Here is a 22,349-nt window from a genome sequence, read left to right on the forward strand (position 1 = left end):
GCAGTTAAAGGCCCTTGTAGCAGTGTCCTTATTGAATTCTGGATTCATTCTTTATGTCCCCTCTATGGCTTCTTGCTGGGACCCAGTACTTTACTGGTCTCCAGCTTCCCAGCCTGCAGAGTCCCATGGGATGGGAGATTGTGTAGAGAAAGTGAAGAAGGGCACTTCCTTTGAGTGAACAGGGGGATCCAAGGCCAGAAGGAGGGAGCCTGTGAAAGTTGGAAAGTGGGAGAGCAAAGGATAAATTTCAGAGGAAGGACATAACTGAGGGAAGAAAAGGAATTTCTTTGCACTAGGCAAATACATCTTGAGAGATTTGAGTACCCAAAGGATCGCTGCAGAGATGGTTAGCAGTGTATTCTCTCAAGGCCTTGTCTCTTAAAAAGACTTCAGGGCTCGGTTACTGCATGGACAAGCAATCAGATGCATGGGGGACCGGTTTTGCTTCCCTCTTCCTGCTGAGTTGGCTTCACATCACAGGTGTCCTCTCTGGGAACAGAGTAGTGCTGGGATATGCAAGGAGATGCAGGGAGCAAGCCTTTGCAGGAGGGTGTAAGCTCTGCTCCCTGACCAGCTCCTCCTTCCTTGGTAATGCAGAGGCAGGCAGGGGAGCTGGGGGGGTTCCTGTTAGCCAGTCAATCAATCATTTCCGGATGTTTATTATTTATCCCCCTGGCCAAACCCTCCCCTCATTCCTGCCACTCTGGGCAATGGGAATTTTTGTGATCTCTGAGCAGCAGAGGCTGGCGGGCAGCCTGAGCCCTGCTAGCAGCTCATTCTCAGCCATGTGAGAGGAGAAACATCCACAAGGAGAGATGGAGTTAGAACTTTATTAGGAGAAACCTAGACACGACTGACTAAAATCTCATGTTAAGGAAAACACACACGGTCTTTTCAGGATTAAAAAATACAAATATATAAAAACTTACAAACAAAAACATGGTTTCCCCCATCTGAGTGTGAATGTGTATTTAAATGTACAGGAAGCTGTACCAAAGCTGTGTATCAGGAGCAGGGATTCACTTTCAGTGGCCCTGAGAGAGGGAATGGCTCAGTCCCCTCATCAGCTGGTCCCAGGCCATTTGCTTGTGCAGTCCAGTGTTGGGAAGCTGTGGCCTGTGTCTGAAAGGGCAGTGCAGGGTAAACAACAGGGAGCAGCTTGGCTCTGTTTAGCAGATCTTTAACAGAGGGATGTCAGCTCTGCACTGAGGAAATGTATCTGGAGTGGGAGCTGCCTGCAGACCTCACCCACCAGACTCACAGTGCAGCCTCGGGCCCCAGGGGCTGCTCTGAGAGGCTACAGTGGTGGAAAAGACCTGGTCCAGGGGTGATTTCTAGCACCATGTGTGCTAGGGATGGAGTGGGGAGGATGGCCTGGGGGCAGAGCAGATGCTTGCTGTGGGGACAAAAAACTTGACCTGTGCTGGCTGGCAAGCTTGAGAGAGCAGGCAGGATCTGAATGATGTGCAGGACCTGAGCAGGACTCTTTCTGCTTGCAGAGGATGCTGAAGTGTTTTGGTAGGTCGGTGAGAAGACACAGGCCGTACCTCTTCTGCAGATAAACAGAGGATGCTTTTCTCTCAAGTGGGCAGCTGGCAGCCCCCTTTCAGCAGAATTCAGATTGCTTGAAAGATGAGTTTCAAAAAGGGGAAAACCACTTTGTTTCTACATGATACTCATGAGATATCTGTTCTCACAGGAGAGTCTCTATTTCTGGTGATGGATGTCTTGCTTAGGATTGATGACATAAGTATCTTGGGAAAATTACCCAGTCTTCATCAACTGGTCATCTAAGTGATTTCCCTGGGGCCAGTCTGCTCTGCTGACTTAGGAATGAGGAAGGGATTCCAATGTTAGACATGAGGCAGCTGTGCACTGGGGACCACAGATGTCCTTATTTATGGGGAAGAGTTGTTATATACACAGTGTCAAAAAATTCAAGTAGGATTTATTGTGTAGGTAAACTGGTATAAAATATCTGGGCTCAGGTAGAGAAAGGGAGGGTTAGAAAGAGCCAAAATGAAGCAGATGAGAAAATCTCTCTTTCAGAAAGCTGACTGGTGTGTTTCTGCTCCCTGCAGGTGAGAGAAGCTTCAGCTCAGTGTAACTGCCAGGCTGATGTTGCAAGTGTTGAGTAGAGACCACAGAAGATCCAGAGGTCCAGTCAGTCTATTAAATACAGTGTCACAGTGGATACCCACTGGGCAGGAGTCTGCTGGCCCGTGCTCTACCAGGCTAAGGGTGGGGAGTCTCTAATCCCTGTGGGTCCCATGGTGAAAATACAGCTGAGGGCTTCATATCCCAAGGCTGGTGTCTCTCTTTAGTGCCTGTGGCTGCCCCTGCCTTGAGCTGTGAGAGGTGCTGTCTGGACAGGATAGAGAGAGGATATTAAAACAGGGAGGTTAGGGGCGAGAGTTTGGAGTCCACTTTGCAGAAGTTTTAGTGAGTGCTGGGACAGCTCCTTCTCCTCATCCCTGCTGGAGACAGGTCACACAGACAAATCATCCGACCTTGCCTTGCTGCTGGCACGGCTGGCCTTGCTGAGCCGGCGTTTCTCATTGAAGTAGTTCTCGGGGAAGGCAGGTGCTGCACATTCACTGGCCACCTCTGGACTCGCCACGTAGCTGGACTTAATGAAGGGCCCTTCCCCAGCAGCATCCTCCTGGCTGTGGACCCTCTCGGTGGCGAAGTTGGCGGTGTTCTGCTGGGAGGCCATCTTGTTGCTGAAGGGGCTGATGAACTTCCCATTGGGACTTGACAAGCACTGGTTAAAATCTGGGGGCGGGGTGTACATCTGTGCCCTCTCCGCCTGCGGGGCAGACTCCAGCCTGCCGGGGGCTGTGCTGGGGCTGGCTTTGTAAGACCTGGAGCACCTCTCTTTGGCTTTCTTCCAGCCCAGGTGGTACAGCTCGGCCAGGCTGAGGAAGAGGGAGAGCACTGCCACGGCCAGCATGAAGACGATGAACACGTTCTTCTCCGTGGGGCGGGACACGTAGCAGTTGACAGGGTGGGGGCACGGTGCCCGCTGGCAGATGTACAGGGTCTCCAGGAAGATCCCGTACAGGACGTACTGCCCCACAATGAAGGCCACTTCCATGGCGGTTCGAATCAAAATGCTGTACACGTAGGTGTTCAGCAGGCTGCCCCTGAGGATGATTTGGCCTCCTGCTTCATCCCAACCAGACAGCTTAGTCTCCTTCTCTGCCATGGAGCACTTCTGCTGGTAGTAAGTGTCACCACCATTTTTGTTCTCTCGGGCCTCTATTTCTGCCTCCTTCATCTTCCTCTTCTCTTCCATGCGCACCGTGTGCATGGCATGGCCCATGTACACCAGGGACGGGGTGGAGACGAAGATGATCTGCAGGACCCAGAAGCGCACGTGGGAGATGGGGAAGGCCTTGTCGTAGCAGACGTTCTCGCAGCCGGGCTGCTGGGTGTCACACATGAAGTCAGACTGCTCGTCCCCCCAGGAGGATTCCGCCGCCGTTCCCAGCACCAGCATCCGGAAGATGAAGAGCACAGTCAGCCAGACTTTCCCCACCACTGTGGAGTGTTTGTGGACCTTCTCGAGGAAGTCTCCCAGGAAACTCCACTCCCCCATTGCTGCTCACCTGGAGGAGTGAGAAGTCTTGAGAGCTGAGCGCTAGCCTCTGTTGGGAGAAAACAGAGAGCGGTTCTAAGGAGGGTTAGGAAATGCCCAGCTGGTAATGGATGGAGTGAAATGGGTTTTTTTGTTTTGTGTCAGAGGAAATGTTTTCATTTGCCCTGAAATGAATGAGGTCTGGTCTGCTGAAAACTGTATTTCATATCCCCTGGAAGCCTTGTGTTGTTCTTGGGATCTTTTTTTCTTTTTAAATTCATCTACCGAAACAAAAAGTGATCTTTTTTGCCGTAACTCATCTACAGCCTGCTAAATGAGTTCCCAAAACCTTGAGGGTGAGCCAGATTTATTTTTGATTCAGAAAGTCCTTTCACTGTGATCTGCATATTGCATCCTCTGTGGACTGGGAAGTTAAAGCAGCATTCATCTGTCTGTAGACTTCACTCTGGGAAATCCTTAGTGGGCTGATCCCCTGGGAGATAAGAGTGGAATCTACAGCCTGGCCTGAGCAGTGACACTGTCAGATATTGCCTTTGTGTAATACCTGCACCAACACCTGGAATGTGAAATGTGTGCAGCTCTGGGTTTCCTTTATGAGCTCAGTGCCACCACTGAAGCACAGAGAAAAACCTCTCTGTTGCCCACCTGCTCCCTGTCTGTAGGTTTTGCTCTGGTTTTGCAATGTTTTCAGCTGTAAGTGTTTCATTTACAAGCTGCAAATGTTTAGGGGAGTGTAAAGACTTTGGTGGGCTGTGCCAGTTCTGGAAACCTAAACTGCTGCCACCTTGTCATGCCTCTCTGAGAGGGAACTGCTGCAAAATCTAAACGGTGGGTCTTGCTCCTTCTGCTTTTCTTAAATTATGAGGAAAATTTCACAGTTCAAATGAAAGAGACAAAGAAAAAAGCCTCCTTTGAAGTGCCTCCCAAGGACCAGCACTCCTAGGAAGTGCTGTTGGTAGGTGGTCTGATGACAGGAAAGGTTTTCTGGACTGGAGTAAGATTGCAAAGTGGAAATGAAGGAGGGCCTGTTTTAGTTTTGTTTCTGACTCTGACAGACTGTTTCTGCCCAAGTCACTTAACCTGATGGATAAAAAGAAAGCTGTGGGTTTAGTTCATCTTTTGTGGGGCTCTGTGGGAGTGCTTGAGCAATCATTTGATCCAGTTATGTTCACCATACTTACCTTGCCAGGGCACTGCAAAGCTCTCCCTGGTGAGAGCTAAGGGCTGGGTGCTATAAAGTGTGCACTATTACCTTGGAGCTAATGTCCTCCCACAGTCATTCTTTTGGAAAATAGCATTTTAATAAGTTAATGTAAAAATAATCATTGTAATGAAATATTAAAAACACTAGTCAAGGTAAATCCCAAAGCCACAGGGACCAAATTGTTAACTCTCCTTTATTGTTCCTTGTCCTGTCTTTAGGAGCCAATTATTTTTATAGTGCAAAGAACATTTGTGGAGAGCAGACACTGTTAAAAGCTGAAAATTTACTGTAGCAATATTGTGTAGATTTCCTGTGAGCAAAAGCTGGAGAACAGATACACTTGTTGAGGGAAAAATATCCCCTCCTCTAGTTATGTGAGTGATATAATTTAATGTAGCAGCACACGCCATAATTCATCCCATCCTTTGTTCCTGTGCTGTGTCCAGCTGCAAGGATGGATGGGACAAAGATCAAAAGTCGAATCTTCTAATTCCTGGTGCTGCTGAGGGCTGCCCTGGGGAAGGTGAGGATTGCCCAGGAAAGGAGACAGGGCAGTGGCCACTTGCTACCCCACCACCTGTAAGAAGCCATTGGGCAGGGAGAAAGGACATACAGGAAAGCAAAGGATGGGGTTTGGCTCTTTCCTGCCCAGACAGGCATGCTGCAATCATGCTGCTGGAGATCCTGGTGGCTGCTTGGCATATGCAGAAGCTTTGGTCTGCTGCCAGCCCAGAGCTGGAGGAGCAGTAACACAGAAAATCAGCTGGTCTTTCTGACTCCTCTCGTCTGCACTGGTGGAAACTGGTGAATGTGAGGGTCTGTCTTACCTTCTGAATGGCTTTGATGCAGTTACTGCATTCTGGAGAAATCAGCATATGGCTTCATTCCAGGAGCACCAGGGGATTAAACACAGGCAGATAAATCAGTGATGGGAAATATTTACAGACTGTGGCACTGAGATCAGCGTGTTTGCTTTTTTTCCCCCAGAGTGCAGAGAAGGCAACCAGCTGCCTACAGCTCAGTGTTATGTGTGTCCAACATCGCTGTGCTGTAGCACAGCTGTATGTGTGGAATATTCCTTACAAGGCAGCACTTTTTCAGGTGAGTTTGTATTGTTTACTCATCCCTTTTCTTGTTTCACCTTGCTTGGCGGTGTAAATATGAACACAGTTCTCCCTGGCTGTGCAAAGGCTGTTTTTACTTACTGCCACAGGAAAGTACAATCACAAACTGAGCCCCTCTTCCCATCCATTCTACTGTGTGCAAGTTGTTTGGGGTTTTACAATAGCTTGCTTTCCCCAGGGATGGCTACTAAGCCTAGACACTTGTAAATTGTGAAAATCAGGATGTGCAGGACACAAAGTAAAGCAAATATAAGTGCAAGAGGAATCCAGAAATAAAAAATGGTAACGGGTGCAAGAAGAACAGCAATTTACCTGTCTCACACATGCACAGAATATTTCAAGAAGCTGTAAATCAGAAGGATCTGAGGCTGGTAGTCATGAGGCTTAGGCTAGATAATAGGGACATTTCCTCTGCCCTCCCCTACACAGACTGTCTAAAGAAAGGACTGCCCGGAGGTGCCTCCTGATCATCCTGCTAACAGCCCCGTAGAGAGCTGAGGTGGCTGCTGCAAGGGCGTAGGTGGCCACAGGGGAACAAATTTTGGAAACCAAGAGAAGGAGTTTCCCTCCTAGAGCAGCATTTTTGGCTTAGACATTTGATACTTACTAGCGAGCTATTTTTGCAGCGCCAGACCAAGGGTCTTTGAGAGCATCTAGTTCTCTGCTGCCAGCAAGAAAAGAAGGATTGTCACCTCCTGACAGCTTTTCCTGGCTATGCAGAGCTGCCCCTGACCTAGCCTTTCTCCTCATAGCTTTACTATTCTTGGGAATTTTCCATATAGTTTGTTCCTCAGTCCCAGACTACTGTTGCCCTCACATGCTTTGACCTCTCAGCGTCTGAGCATCTGCAGCCTTTTATATTCCTAGTTTGGGCTCAGATGGACAAATCTCATCTCTCTCTGGTCTGACTGGGCAAAAAGCACCTCTGGGTATTTTTGTGGGGTCTCAGCACCTGGTGGAAGACAGTCTTGGCAGCAGGGTCATGCATATTCAGGAGCTGTCTGCCCTTCCATGCTTTTGGCTGGCAGCTTTCTGCTGGATCCCCACGGGAGCTGGGCGCTGTCACGGGACCCTGGCAGCGGGAGAAGCGTGTGTGACACAGACCAGGGCAGCTTGGCACTAACCCAGCACCATGGCCAGCCCGGCTCAGTCAGCACCTGGAGCGCCACTGAAGCTGAGGAAAACTGAGCATCACCCCACAGGCCAAGCATGGAGTCTGTTCAGCTCCGGGCTGCCTTGTGACTGCCAAATTCCACGATAAAAATACCCCAGCGGGGACGGCACCTGCTAGTACGCCAGGCTGGCTCGCCAGCCATGGGCTGCTCTCTGCCATTCCTTTTTTGCACTGCCTTTATCTGCTGGAGGGGAAGTGTCTGTTGCCCTCTGAGCAGTTTTGCCCATTCTCTTGGCGATGCCATGTGCTCTGAAGGACAGGTGAGAATTTCACATCACTGCTGCTCACTCATTCTGGTTGGAGCTAGCCAGGGCTCTGATGAACAGCTAGCAAATCCACACCAGAGAGCCGGGAGGGCTGTTCCTCTGCAATCAACTTTATATGAGTTTATTTCCCTGGGGGTCACTAGGAAGAAAGTTTTCCCCTCTTTAGAAGACAGGCAAGACTATCAGCAGTGATATAAATAGCTGAGCTCAACACTTCAAGCTAGCTTTTCCCACAAGGAAGGTGACAGGAGGTCGCCATCTCTGCAGGATGTTTCTAAAATAAAGTGGAGAGTCTGATTATAACACTGTTTCTGCTCTCCCTTGCTGGGCTCACCTCTTCCCCGTGGCAAATCCCAGGGGCACGTGGAGAGGGTCTCCAAGGAAGGCTCCTTTGTGAGAGGCAAGCACAGCTCCCAGGGAGGGGCAAAGTATCGGATTCAAAGCCATTGCATTTTTGCTCAGTCTCTGTGATTAGCTCAGTCAGGTACAAATATGTGTCTCTGGGAATTAATGAGATTTCACAGTGAAGTGGAAGGCCCAGGATGTTTTAAGAAACTCACATTCCAGACACATGGCTGTTTGTGGATGCCATGCAAGAAGTGCATCCCCTCCAAGCTACTGAATGAAGAGGCAGCTGTCCCCTCTGGGTACTGGGCATGTGAGCAGTGACATTGCAGTGGAGCATCCAGGCTGGCTGGGGCATGGTCAGTGCCTATGAATTGCTCATGGCTTTCCTCCCTCCAGTTGTGTTATCTCATACAGGTCCAGGCCAGCACGTGGCACAACAGATCATGGTGGGTGAGTGGGCAGAGATCTTTGCCCTGTGCTGACACTTGCTAGACTGAACCCAGACAGGAGAGGAGCCCACAGTGCCAAACTGTGCACTCAGAGCTGTAGGCACTTGGGAAGGACACTTCAAGCTCTGCACTGGACGTTGGTCAATGCTGCTTTATTTTAGGATATCCAGCCCCTTGTTAGTAGCCTCAGCATCCCATGCAGTGCAGATGTTGTCACCTCTGTCTTGCAGATGGTGATCACTGGGGTACAGAAGGGACAACCTGCTTGTTTGAGGTCACTGTGTTAGAGACAGTTTGGGGACAGAGCTCAGAGGTTGTGACTTGCAAGATTCTGTGCTTTTTTCTACACAGCACTGCCTTTTAAACCTCATGACAGCAATACAACACTGCTTCTACTTCACATCTGCTTCTACAGACCACAGCCCTTCTCTCCTGTGCCCTCAGACAACACTGACTTGGCTACCTGAAAGAAAACCCTGTCCTGCTGCCCTTCTATAGCAGGTAAACCTGGCAGAACCAGAGGCGTTTCACTTTTTTTGTTTTGTTCTGTTTTGTTTTGCATTGTGGGAACACGTGGCTTACAGCATTAAATGATGAACAGAGTTAGAAATGCACTGTGCAGAGTGGGTGCAGTGCTTTGGATTAGAGAGGATCTGTGATGTTAAAGCCCACCTCAGCAGGTATCTTTTTGTTCAGAGCTTACTGGCATTGGCTCCTTCCTATGGATATGGACAAGCAACAGCCTATTAGGCATTTTTGTCCAAACACCATCTCTCTGGCTTCATATATGCACACATATGCCTATGATAAGTTTCTGCCTGAACCAGGCCAGTTCTTCAGCCAAATTTACAACCCTGATCTGCACATGAGCCTGGAATAAATAGCTTTGTACTTATGCTTTTAAAGAAAAATAATTGACATGTTTGCATAGGTTTCATTCTGATTCCTTGGGTTCAAAGTCCTGTGTTGAGCCAGTATCAGAGTGACATTGACTCTAGAGCTGAAATCTCATGGGAGAAGAAGAGCTCTGTGTTGACAGCTCTTGTCCTAGAAGACAGACATCCAATGTTTCTTATCTTTCTGCTCCTCCCAAGTTCACTGTAAATTCTGGGAGGGTCATACTGGTATCCAGACCACTGGCCCTACTTGTAGTTGCAGACAGCTTGTTATTCTTGACAAGGTGTGCCTTCCCCCTCCTCTCCAAATGTGGAAAATCTCAGAGTTCACAAAAAAGAGAGTGGGTGAGAAGATAAGGGAGTTGAATGACCCGTCACCTCCTGCACACACAGGCACACAACCCTGACGCACACAGGGACACAGACAGAGGGGAATCACTCAACACCTTCAAGTGTGTACATCAGGCATGTGTTACACACACAGATGATAATAATATGTAGAATATTTTCATCTGAAGTGATAATGGAAGGTGCAGACTCCCAGTCAGTTGAATTTTTATTAGTTGTCTGTCCAGAACATCTAATGCTATTCCTCCTCATGTGCTTTCATATGTCCAAATATTAGGGCCAAGCTTTGCCTGGTGTAATCTCAGGAGACCAAGAACAGAAGAGACCTTGAACTCAGATGAGTCAAGCTGAGGGATGAATTTATCCCACTATTTTTGAAAAGCTGGCATCAAATAGTTACATGATAGTGGTATCCAGGCTTACATTTAAAAAGCAGGGAGCATCTAATTCTCTTGGGATTCTGAATTTGCAGATGATACTAACTGGGCAAAACAGAGGTGAGGATATAGGAAAAGAGGGCACAGGGAGCTCTGGAAAACAAAAACAAGCGGAGAAATTTGGGGGCTGCTGTAGTAAAAGCTGTCCCTGTGCTTTGCTGAGAGAAGCTGATCTCAAGCACTGCTCAGTCTGTGGGGAAGGCTGGTGTAAGGAGATGTGCAGGGATGGCAGGCCTCACACTGGGCTCAATATAGCAGCAATTAAACCTGCCCATGTGATTTTAGGCTTGTTCACAGACTGCGTGAGATGCAACTCATTTTAGTGTGGAAATAAAACAGACTGAAGAGGTAATGGGAGAAGGACAGAGGTCTCATTCAGACTTTTCCCATCCTTTCTTCCTTCCTCTCAGCCCAGTATCTCCCTTCTCCCTGCCTATCAGTTCCCTGTGGTTTCCCTACAGTCAAGCTCCCCCAGAGAGCGTTGCCTCAGTTTTTGGGCAGTTTTGACCAGCTAACTCTATACAGCACCCAAACTGCTAATTCTTTCAGCCTTAGAAGGAGACATTTTCAGCAACTATCTATTTCCCACTTATTACTACCTTGTCAAATCTCATTTCTTCTTTCTTTCTAAAAATCTGTAGGATTCTTTTCACACTCCAGCCTCATTGCTATATCCTTGCCTCAGTCTGGCTATGTGAGTGGATTATTTTTTGTACTCAGTGTATGCACCATATATATATGCACAAAAACACATCCCCCTTTGAAACCAACTAATACTAAATTGGCAAAGCCCAGCAGTAGGGAGTTAGGAAATACTGGGGTTACTGTTCTCAGTAATCTTAATTCAATCTCTTTGTGCCTGTGCCTCTTAGAGTCCTTAACCACATCCTCACATTGTCACCTCATTCTTTGCACAGGATGCCTGCCTTGGTCTGTGCCAGCCTGGCGGGGGCTTTCTTGAACAGCAGCTATTCAATGTTTTGTTTTCTCCTCATTGTTCAGTGGGTGGCCTGTGCCTCATTTACTGTACATTATTCAAGTCCAGCTCTAAAGACAGAATTATTAGTTTCCTCATGGGTTGTCCTATGGCTTTCATCACAACAGTATCTGATCGCTTCACAATTATAAATCTACTTACTTTCATTACCATCCAGAGGTGAGGAGATGGTGTTAGATCAGCCATGCAGCTGAGGGAGTCAGGCAGTGAGAGATTAAGATAAAAACTGTTCATTAATTTTGGAAGCTCTTTGGTGCTGTAGTTAATCTGTTGGTGCTTTTTTTCCCAGTGTACTTAGCAGTGTATAATGTGCATTCAGAGCAGAGCTCTGTCTGGTTTATGCTGGAGTGGTAGAGTTTATCACTTCCACCAGTTGCACTGCATGTAGAAGTCAGATCCCAAAAGACAAGAAATGGGCATTTGTGGGGAAATGTAGCTTAAGTGATTTGTCTCATCGTGACAGAGTAAATTGGACTAAGAAGCAAGAATTAACCCCAGTCCTCTTGGATACCTTTATCAGACTACAAACTGGAGACACTTTTTCTCCCATCCCACTATTCCTTCCTTTCTTCACCAGACATCTGAGTGCAGCAGAAGACCCTGGAGCTCTGCAGGCATCACCCTTGCCAGACTGCTTCACTCTCCAAGCCACCCTGTTCCCTGACCAAGGCATCTGTCAGCTTTTCTGCTTCTAAGGGGGAGCAGTTTCATATGGAAATTCTTAGCCATTCTCAGAGCATGTCCATAATGACATAAAAAATGGAGAAGGGCAGAAATAGAAGTGTAAACCCCATGGTTCTTGCATAAAAACCCCCTGACCCCTCTTCAAAGATACACTAGAGAGACTTAAAAGCGTGCATCTCTCTGCTCATTGCATGCTGTGTGGCATGAATATTTCTTTGTTTCAGAGAAGAGCTATCATGCTGAGTATTGCTCACAGAGTTCTCTCTGTTGCTAATCAATAGCAATAAAATTGATCTCACCCCAAATATTGAAATCTTTCCGTTGTCTTCTGGGAATTATTTCTAATTTTAAGTCTTTATCCTCGTGCCTCATACAACAGCACCCAAAGCGTGGAGCAGTCTCCAAACTGTACTCCCCTAATGGCATAGGGTAATGCTGAATTACTCATTCCTCCTTGTCTATTTTCAATGCTGCAAGATAAGTCAGAAAGTGGGCAAATGTGTGCAGAATGTGTGAAATCTGTCTGAAGGTCAAAAAGAGAAGAGAGGCTAAGGTAGGAAGTTCTGTATTTTCTGTCAGAGCTTAAATTTTTAAATGCACATATAATACTAAAAATATTGTGATAATATATACTGCTGAGTGGAAAAAAAAAAAACCAAACCAAAACAACAACCATCCCCAAATACTTATAGTAACAGGAATACTTAACATAGTTCCCAAGCGACAAGAGCCTGATGAGTATTTTAAACCCTGAAGCCCCAGGAATTCTCCTAAAGTATTGCTCTGCTCCCAAGGAAAAGGGGAACAAAGTTAGAAATATGTGCTTTTCTCAGAGTAGATTTTGAAAATAGCAGCAAATGCAGAATTTTTTGTCTCCCGAAAGAAATGCTGAATACTGTGAGGCTTCTGAAAAACTGTTTAAGCTGCTCCTAGCTGCACACACAAATTGTAACAACATGTAACACACATGTTACATGCATGAAGTTCTTTAAAGAGAGGAACACGTAGGCAGCAGTAGGGGAAAACTTTCATCCACACTGCTTCACCAAAGAATTTTGATAGGTTTATTATAATGGAGGGAGATGTCAATGCTTAAGGCTCATTCAGCCCAGGACTTTTTTAGCTGAGGTTTGTTCAGAAAAACCACTTATATGATCATCTAAAGGTTGTTACTTGTTGGTACTTGAGGGACAGGGGCTCTGCCTCAGTTTACCCAAGTTGTTAAAACCAGAATGCCACAAAGCTCCTTAGACATGACAAATGGGCAGGCAAACAACTCTTCAGGAAGTCAAAGGAGCCACCACAGATCTGAGGTGGCAATTAGTCAGCAACCTTTACACTCAACTGAGATTGCCTCTTTCCAGGTGGGTGTATTCCAGGGGTACCATATTCTCAAGGTGGGCTCTCCTTTGAAAAAGCAGTGTTAAATTATGGAAATGAAATTGCATAACTATTCCAAGTACAAAAAGCAGGGGGGAAAGTTAGGAAGGCAAATAAAAAGAAGCAGTAGCTGCTGGTGTGGGAGAGGACATTTGTCCCTTCAGGTCTGCGTGCCTCCTTGCTGAGGCTGCCACAGGCAGTGCGGGGATGGAGGAGAAAGGCATTCATTCCCTGGCGGCACGCACAGAACGTGTGACTGCGAGATACCAGCAAGGCACTTCTCTACACTGGAGTTACATTCCCAGGCTCCATGTCACACACCAGCCAGGACACAGTACCCTCAAGGAAAAGAAACTGCAATATTTTGAAAGCATCCTGCGCAGTTCAGAATGTAGGCAATTAATGCAGACACTTGATAAAGAGTTTATACCCCGAGAGCCTCTCCTAGGTAAGAGTTCCCTTCACCACTGTCCCCCGAGCAGCTTGACAGCATGTTGAAATGGGATCTGACAGAAATGACAATTTGCACTTTATACTGTCTGAGGGAGGATATTTGGAGTTCTTATTGTGCTGTCCTATACATTGGAATTTATTGGTATCTATGTTCATCACAGGGAAGTTACTTCTTAATTCTCTAGCTGCCTGTGGTAAAACAATTTAATTTTTAAAATGTCCCAAGCCCACCATGTTACTAGTGGGAATGTTTTACAGAGAAAATGAAAGAAAAAGTAAATTTCTTAAGTTATTTTTTGGCCATCCTTCTTTTCCTGCCTCCCCAAATCCCTTTTTCCCCTCATGCTCTTTTCCCCTTGAGTGTAATAACTTGATCTACCATCAGCACTTCTGCAGTTCTATTATTTCCCCCTCTTGGTTGCTTACCTGATTTTCAGTGTCTTGTCTTCAGACTCCTTTCCTTGCTTTAGCACTTTCCCTTTTTGTAGTGAAGTTGAACTCCTTGTTCTCCTCAGCTGCTTCGTTTTATTCCTTTAATATGGTTCTCTCTCTCCCTCTTCCTCTCTTTTTCTCCACCCCCTTTCTGTGTCACTTTCTGTCTTCCCCACTGCCTCTCCGCCTTTCCCCCTCTTCTTTCTTCACCTACTTTTCTTGTCTTTCCCACCCCCTCCAGACTAATCTTTCTATTTTCAAACCTGGTTTCCTGTTGTTTTTCCTTTCCATGGATCTCATTCCTCCCTCTCATTCTCAGCCTCTCCCTGTGCCACCCTCCTCATGCCGACAGGATGCATTTGCTGCTGGCTTCGCGCAGTCCCTTCCAGCCACTGCTCCTACTGCTCCTTTGCACATCTTCCTACAGATAACACTCTAAGCCTTCCCCAAATGAAAAGAGACGGCCTTGCCCCACAGTTACACCAGCCAGACCCTGGAAAGGCTTTTCCACGCAAGACAAAAGACAATTCAACCGACAAAGGACATATTTCAGACTCGTTCAAGCTTAATCTGGCAAAGCAGAGTTCATGTGCAGCAGGGTCTTCCACCTCTTCAAATCACACAGAACTTGCTCTGCTGGCTTGGACCAGGGGCCCAGCACAGCTGCAGCCTTGTCCTAAAGGGCACCAAATGTATCCCAGAGACTTTTTACATGCCCCCTTACTGATAAGTAGAGAATAATCTGCCTGTCAAGAGAGGTGTTTTTTGTCACATCACCCTACCACCACCTCCCCGCAGACACAGTCAGACTCATGAGCATTTGGGCCTCTCTTAAAAATGTTTTTGATGTATCAAATGTCTGAAGATCTTGTATTTCATATATGTGTCAAGCTGAGCCTCTGATTCCTGCACATCAGGAATGGCCCAGTGAGGAGGCAGAATCAGAGATGCCTTCTGCTTTGATAAAGGTCTCAGAGAATCTGTGGCAGGGGAGTGAGATTTGCACAGAAGACTCCGTGACCTGAGAACCAACTTGCTGCACTCAAGCTTTGGTGGTTATCTCTCCAGCAATCCTGCCCAGGCTAGATATCTCCCATCCAGAGCATTGCCTAGTGGTCTCTAAGCATCAGTGAGTGCAAATCATGAAACAAAAGCAGCCCAGGGACTAAGACACAACGCTGTCAACTCTTCTAATAATTTTTGTCCCGCTAATTTACCACGTCCTTTAGTCACCAGCTTGAAAGCCAGTCTACAAAGGGACAGTTTTGTGCAGAGGCTATCTCTGGAAGCATGTCCTGTGTGGACACTCACTCTGAAGTTAGGAGTGCAACTCTTTTCCAGGAGAGCTGTATCCTCAGTGATGGTTAGTGCAGGATGCAGGACAAAGAGTGCAAAGTAAATTCCCACAGCAGCTCAGTAACCTCCTGGTATGGAGACATGTATAGTCACCTGCTGCTTCATTTCTAACTTTATTGAAAGCCCTTCTGTGGCTTTTAAAAAACCAGAAGTGTTTCTGGAGTTGTTTCTCCCTCTCCTGTGTGGCAGTTGTGTATCTGCAATGGAAATTCGTGGGAAGGAGAATATCATTCCAGCTTTTTGTCTTTGTAGAGTAATTTCCACGAAGCATTATTATGTAAACTCATGTTGATTTTATGCCAGTGAGATTGTCAAGGAATTCATCATAGAAGTGTCCAAAAAAAAGGTGTTAATAATACAGGTCCAGCTCACAGATGGCTTTGGGATAGGCTAGGGATAAGGCTTGTCAAGTGTTTTTCACATGCTGTAGAGAGACAGGTCCTGTGAGAGAGCTGTCTGAAATGCACTCACCTCCCTGCGTGGCTGACACTTTGCTGTACACTCAGGGTGATCAGGTCTGATTCTCCCTGCTCACTCCTTTGGGTTTCCTGCCCAAGGCTTATTCCTGAGTGGCACACAGAGGTAATCCTGAACCAGCAGATACAGTCTGGTTCTGCTGAAAGTATGAGGGAGGGGAGAAGGTTTCTGTCCAACACAGGCATGATGCACAGGAGGTACCTGTTGAGAGCTCTTTCTGTTTTGGTGCTAGTGGTAGCTGTTTGGGTTTTGATGCACGAAAAGGAAATGGAAGGCAGACAGGGAGGCAAAAGACAGAACGGGGAGTAGAGATGTTGTATGCATACTTCAGCCAGCCCCTCAATGTGTCATCCCTTCTCTACTGGCCCTCTTCAAGGGAAAACAGAGGAGTCCTGGCAGCTTCTCCAGCCCATCAGCTAGAAAAATAGCTCGTTTGCTCAGTCTTTAGCAAGGAAGAAGAATTTTGACTCCCCTCCCCAAGAGCTGCAGTTTTCTGTTATGCAAAACTTGTCTGACCTAAGTGAGGAGAGCAAGTGGAAGAGAATGCTGTCCCAGACAGTGGGAATGAGGAGAACAGCTGACAGCTTGCCATGTGCAGCTTGCAGATCACAGCAGTTTGTGATGCTGTGCAATGCATTTTGAAGGAAAGCAGAAATAAAACCGGGAGGGAAAGGGAAAATAAAACAACATGTACTATCTTTTGATCAAAACTTAAGAGCTTTCTTGGATTAGGATTCCTGACCCCCTAGGTAAAAGAAACAGAGCAGCTCTTATCTACCTGGAGTTCAGTGAACTGTATGATATGGTGTCCCAGAAGAAGGAAATTAGTGTAGAAGATTCAGCTGAAGAAGACAGGGATTATTAAATAAATCCTCTAGCGAGTAAGAGACTGACAGAATTGATACACCAGTTCCTTAACAGGTTGAAGGGAAATTATCTGTGAGGCTGCTTAAAGATTGCTCTTAGGACTGATCTTTTTTTTATATTTTTGTTAATTACCTTGGCACGGAATGTAGAAACATTAATGAAATCTGCTGGTGAAACCAAGCTGGGAGGTATCATGAGGGCAGAGGTGGATTCCAGCACTGCCAGAGCTGAAGGCTCTTTGTGACTTGAGTGTTCAAGGTGAGGTTAAGTGGGAGAGTGCAAAGTCACACACTAGGAACTTGTTTAAGAATAAGAGGAATCTCCATCTCCCAGGGGAAAGAGATGGAGAAAGATGGGGGAAGTTCATGGTTCAAAGGAGGAGGAACCAGCAATGCTACATGGGGGTGAAAAAGGTGAGCAAACTTTGATGATGTAGCAGCATTTCCAGTTGCAGTGAGTGGAAGGAGTGTCATCCAAGAGGATGAGACTTCTCCAAAATAGTGTTTGCAGTGCTGCTTCCCCACATGCAGGGAGGATATCCAGCCTGGAGCAGGTGTAGAGGAAGGCAGTGGGGTGGTCAGAGGGATGGAAGGTGTCTCAGCCAACAGTGTGTTTACTTATCAGTCACAGCAGTGACTGCACAGAGATATTTGAGCTGATTTGAAAATAGATGTGCTACCAGTTTGAGCTTTTCAGCATTAATTATTTTGCACTGAATTTCATGCTAGTGCAGCTACACAAAGTAATTAAACCACGGTGTGATGTGCCTGCAGGGTGAATACTATAAGGGAGCTTAGTTACTTAGTCTGGCAGAACAAAGGTTAAGAGAGGAGAGATTTGCTGCCTATAAATACTTTTAGGGATTGGGGGTTGGGAAAGTAAGTGCTCAGGAGAGAGCAGAGCTACATAAGCTAAAGGACAATGTGGCACAAGAATAAATAGATATAAATTGGCCATGAATGAATTTAGGTTGGAAATCAGAAGGTTTCTAAGCAACAGAGCAGGCAAGGAGGTGCTGGAACAGCATTTTAGCAGCACAAGTTAGGGTGGAAACCTAATGAGATTTAGGACAGAGTTTAGTAAGTTTAGAAAAGGCCATTTGGTTTGTACTTGCCCGTTATTCAAAGGGATTGAACCTGATAAGCCAAGAGGTCCCTTTTACATTCTATTTCCTTAGTGCCTTAGCAGATCTGCACCCTTGCATACAAAATCCAGGTAAATCTGGAGCAGAGTTTGTGTGATGAGTTTTTCAGCATTGATCCCATGGATATTTAATGGAGGGATTCACTCTGTGCCTGAGATTTAAACAAACAAAAAGAGCAAGCCAAGATGATGCATGGAGAAGGTCTGCAGATATGCAGTAGTACAGATGAGAGCTCACATATTAAAGAGTTTCTTCACAAAAAACAGGTGCTCCCAGAGCATCTGGCTTTGCTGGAAGGCTGTTTCAAATGCAGCTCTTGAGATGTGAAAACTGAAAGAGATTGTCTGAAGGGAAAATGTCTTGTCCATTCCTGCCATTACTGAGGTTTACTGCATTGGGAAATTTCAGAGAAAAACACCACCCAATAGTGGTTGAGTTCATCTCTGCTGCCTGGCCACAGCACTGCACTTATTCTGGTTCTTCATAATGTTCCATGCTGGACAGGCACCTCTCTAAAGCACCTTAGTACCTTCTGCAAAGCACCAAAGGATGGTGCCTTCCTGATGAAACATTTTATCTCAAATCCCCATGCATGGATATGATTGAAAGAGAAGGCCAGAGAGGGAAGTTCTCTGCTTTACATTGGACCTCTGGAGACAGTTTGAAGGCATCCTCCAGCAGGAGGCAAATTCCCAAGGACAGGCTGGGCCCAAGGGAAGAGGAGTAGCAAAGGCTCCTGAATAAGAACAGTTTTATAGTTACAGTTCCTCATTTAGTAAAAATCCCAAATTATTCCATATGGATGGATGTTTTCATCTTCCCAACCCAGAGTACCATACCAGCACAGAGTGAGAAAAGAGGAAACAAGCAAGGACCAGTTGTGAAACATCACTCTGTGTCAGACTCATTTTCCAGTAAACTTTTCAGCAAGGAAAGCTGGAAGAGGTTTTCATCTCACTGAGGAGAAATTGCCATCTATCCCAAAGTAAATGCTCAGCTGTCAGCTTTATGTTGCTGGAAACAAAGTACTGCCCTGTCACCCCTCTGCCTCCACTTCTCAACTCTGCAGCATCTCTGAGTAGTTGAGAAGTGCTTTGCAGATGATAATGAAATTGCAGCTCCTATAAACACCCTCCTTGTTTTACAGGTGGAGGAACCAGACCGTGGAGAGCATAAAGGATTTGTCCAAAGGATCAGCAAGTCATTTTAAAGCAAGGAGTCCTCATCTACCTAGCCACCAGACATTCATCTTGTCCTGCAAACCTCCAGCTAGATGAATTGCTGCCTGACAGAAATATGTGTGTATACATATATTCATAGATACGTTTCCAAAAGAAGAAAAGAAAGAACAGACCTTTACCTCTTTTTTGCTGAGCCTGCACAGGTAGAGAAGGAGCAGGTAAAGTTGACTGAAGGGTGGGTGAGCTTTAGCACAGCCCAGCTCTGTGCCAGCTTTGGGCTCCCAGAAGAGATCCTGAAGGGTCTGAGGGAGGACACTGCGGGCAGGCAGGAGCTCAGCCTGTGCCTGACACTGTCTCACTGGCTGGAGATCCCCTCCAGCCTGGAGGACCAATGCTGGGGGAGACTCACTCCTGAGCTGTTCCTGACATGCACTGGCAGCTGTCTGCTTGCTATTCTTTTAAAGGGTCTTCGTGGATCAGGATAAAATGTGATCTTACGCAGGCGGCATTGTGAGCACAGCTTGGCTCAGGTTCAGCTCTTCCTCTGGCTCCCAGCTACTCTATTTTTATTGAAGGAATTTGAGGCTATCAGAAAGGAAGTCAAATTGTTTTAGGAAAACAATAGAAAAGCAACTTGAAGTTTATTAGCTTCCTGCCCAGGGCCTGTGACCAACTTGTCAAACTTATTAGAGTGATGGCAGAACTATTTATTTAAAAGGGCTAGCTACAGGACCCACAATTTCATTCCTGTTTGGGCCTTAGTGAAAACAAAGGAAAGCCATAAAATAATATCTGAAGGGAGCAGATGGCTAACTGGTAAATGGTGTGAGTAAGGTTGGCCTGTGAGCCATTCATGGTGTTCACCAGTGCAATGGTTTTTGTGGGATTTCTTATCAAATGCATGGATCAAATTCACAGGCCAGTCCCATCACCCCAAATTCCTTGCTGTGGCTCAAATTTTCAAGTGGAAGCCTCACACCTAAGAAAACAAATTTGGCAGGAAAAGGTCTTCATTTAGAGCCACTGAAAGGAGCGAAACAATGCAGCAGGTCTGCAGGAGAGCCAGGAATAGAGCCCAGGTGTCCCTGACCCTGTTGGACTGCTGGAGCCCCTCGAGTGCAAAAAATATTTATATCCCTCAGAAGCAGCTGCAGTCTGCTTCCCCATCCAGCTCCCCCAAAGCAGCCACACCATGAAGTCATGCTGGCACGTGGCTGGTGAGAAGAACAGGCAGCCAAACCATCAGAGTCACAAAGTGTCTGTGAGCCTGAGCCTTCCTGAGGAGCCTCATGGTTTGCAGCGGAACAAGAGGAGAATAAAACAGGTAACTGAGAAGCATTTGCAAACTCTACCCAGTGCAAAGCCACATCCCTTGTTCAGAGGGCCCTCTGCTAATTGAGTGCTTAACCAGCTTCCAGGGAGGATATAGGAAGAACTCACCTCTCCTTTCAGCAGTGCAGTCTCTGGGAGCTCAGGCGCTGCAGTACTGAGCTCGCAGAGCTATGCACAGCTCAGTAACCACTTCTCAGATGAAAGGAAGAAGAGCCCACCTCAAAAATTCTCTTCCTTCTTCTCCTCATTAGCTTAGCTAAAAGCAGGAATGCAAAGCTGCAGTTCTCTCTGAGGCCTGGGGCAAAAATGCATCTTGTATTGGCAAGTGATAGAAGATCTTGGTTTATATATTCCTTTTCATTTATCCAGGTTAGGTGTTTATAAAAGAGTCACATTGAGAGCATTGTCTCTGTAAGAGCCTAAGAAACTGGGTCCTAAAAACGTGGTAATTTTAATCTACATGCAACAGTCTTCCCTTTATTTAAGGTATCCTTGCAGCTTTTAGAAGGTTTCTGTGATTTCTGTCCCTCTGAGGTACTGCCTTGGTGAACAAATCAGCCAAAGAAGTGCACTGAGCCATGCAGCATCCTAGTTCATCACAGTCTGTAGGTGTTTACTTAAAATTAAGTACATTCTTGAGTTGCATTGATTGCAGTGTAATTTAATAGTCTGGAAGTTAGGCACCCTACACTGCCAGCCAGGCCAGCTTTCCTGGGGGAATTCCAAGGCAGACAGTGGATACACTTCTCCATAGCCTCTGATGGAAGAGATGCCACGTGCAAATCCCATGATGGTTCTGGCAGCAGAAAAAATACTTTATTTGCACTTATTTGGGGTCTGTCTCATCTGGGGTGGTATCACTTAATCTGTTCTTTGTTCTAGTAAGTGGTGTTTTGATCCGGAATGTGAGCTGTGAGAGCCTTTTTGTCAGTCTCAGGCCTGCTGGACTCTTGGTAGTCCCTGAGGCTGAGATCCTGCAAAGTCTTGGTCATGTGAGTGGCTTGATAATAGTTACAGCTTGGGGCCAGCTGTGTGGGTAAGGTCCCTCCTTGTACAGATGTCATAGACTGGAAAGTGCTGTAGATTGTGGAAACTCCTGGGTTTCTTTTTTTCTTCCAGGACCCAACATGGTTTCTCAGAAACTTCTGGAACTACAGCAGTTCCTTGCCTGCTGGGGGACTTCTCACCCCAGAAAGCTGTGACATGCAGCCATGTGGTGCCAGTGCTGGCACCAAGTTCCTGAGATGTGCTCTCCCATCCTGGAGTTGTGCTGCTGCAAGATCCCAGCTCCACATCTGGGGGCTTTAGGAAAAGTCTGCAGAGGTGGAAAGAATCACAGGCACATGTCTCTTCCTAAAGCAAGCTGTGGGGTAGAAGGACCTCAGCCTGCTCTATTCTTTGTCCACAGAGGGAAGAGAAATCAGGATGTGAATCTGCTCTGAAGGCAAAGATCTCCAGAACTTTCCCTGGAAGTCAGCTTCAGAGGAAGAAACAGCTGAAAGAATTTGAGGGAAAAGAGACATGTGCTTGGATGATGGTGAGTGAAACTGAAAAATAAACAGCCTGAGCTATGGGAGGATTCTCAGATGGTGCTTATTGCTCCCAGCCAGCTTGTTCTCTTTTGTGATGGTCTGAAAGAATCTCAAGGCATGACCTCCTGGGTAAAATTAAGAACTTGATTAATTGAAAAAATTCACGAATCATGATTTTTCCCACCAATTTTGTGATGTGTGTTGGCTAGATTCTGAAGCCTTCTGTAAAGTAAATCACAGCAAATGGGGGGAAAGGGGCAGGAGGACACTGCTGGCCTGAGCAGATTAGAAGGGTGCATTTTGTACTAGAAGACCAAATATCTATGAGTGTACAAGAGCTCACCAGCCCAGCAGTGATGTGAGGCAGGGAAAATGCCTTTTAAGGGGCTTTCCTTTCCCAAGTGTGCCATGAGCCCTGTGAGAGAAGCAGGCAGCCCTGCTCCTTCATGCTGTACTTCTGTGTGGCTGTGTGCATAAAGGCAAATCCTCTCACAGGCATGCATCAGGCACGTGGTGTCCTGAGGATTTACCACAGCAAAGCTTGGAAAAGGTTTGTACCCAGTTTTGCTTTCTGGAAGGGTGAAGGATTTGGTCAATTCAAATCTCCTGAATTGTTTTTCTGGATTTCCTGGTAAAACCCTGTCTGTCTGCCAGCCCCCCTGCCCAG

At 46.5% G+C, this 22,349-nt stretch overlaps 1 protein-coding gene across 3 annotated transcripts; it reads right to left on the bottom strand.

Annotated features, from left to right (window-relative positions):
• Positions 1 to 816: 816 nt before the first annotated feature.
• Positions 817 to 19,260, bottom strand: GJA5 (gap junction protein alpha 5). 3 transcript variants are annotated; one of them, XM_059872485.1, is made up of 2 exons: positions 18,998 to 19,260; positions 817 to 3,650 (listed from the first exon to the last, which is right to left on the bottom strand). In XM_059872485.1, exon 2 carries the CDS (start codon positions 3,599 to 3,601, stop codon positions 2,489 to 2,491), a length of 1,113 nt encoding a protein of 370 aa, XP_059728468.1. In that variant the 5' UTR covers positions 3,602 to 3,650; positions 18,998 to 19,260; the 3' UTR covers positions 817 to 2,488. The 3 variants fall into 3 exon arrangements, with proteins under 3 accessions (XP_059728468.1, XP_059728476.1, XP_059728461.1); XM_059872493.1 differs by having other exon boundaries at positions 18,992 to 19,260; XM_059872478.1 differs by lacking the exon at positions 18,998 to 19,260 and adding an exon at positions 13,788 to 13,980.
• Positions 19,261 to 22,349: the final 3,089 nt, after the last annotated feature.

The sequence above is a fragment of the Haemorhous mexicanus genome, chromosome 2 (genome assembly GCF_027477595.1).
Source record: "Haemorhous mexicanus isolate bHaeMex1 chromosome 2, bHaeMex1.pri, whole genome shotgun sequence".
In the NCBI taxonomy this organism is placed as follows: domain Eukaryota; kingdom Metazoa; phylum Chordata; class Aves; order Passeriformes; family Fringillidae; genus Haemorhous; species Haemorhous mexicanus.

Excerpts from the sequence above, each read along its gene's own strand:
- GJA5 (XM_059872485.1), bottom strand. The coding sequence starts at position 3,601 with ATGGGGGAGTGGAGTTTCCTGGGAGACTTCCTCGAGAAGGTCCACAAA.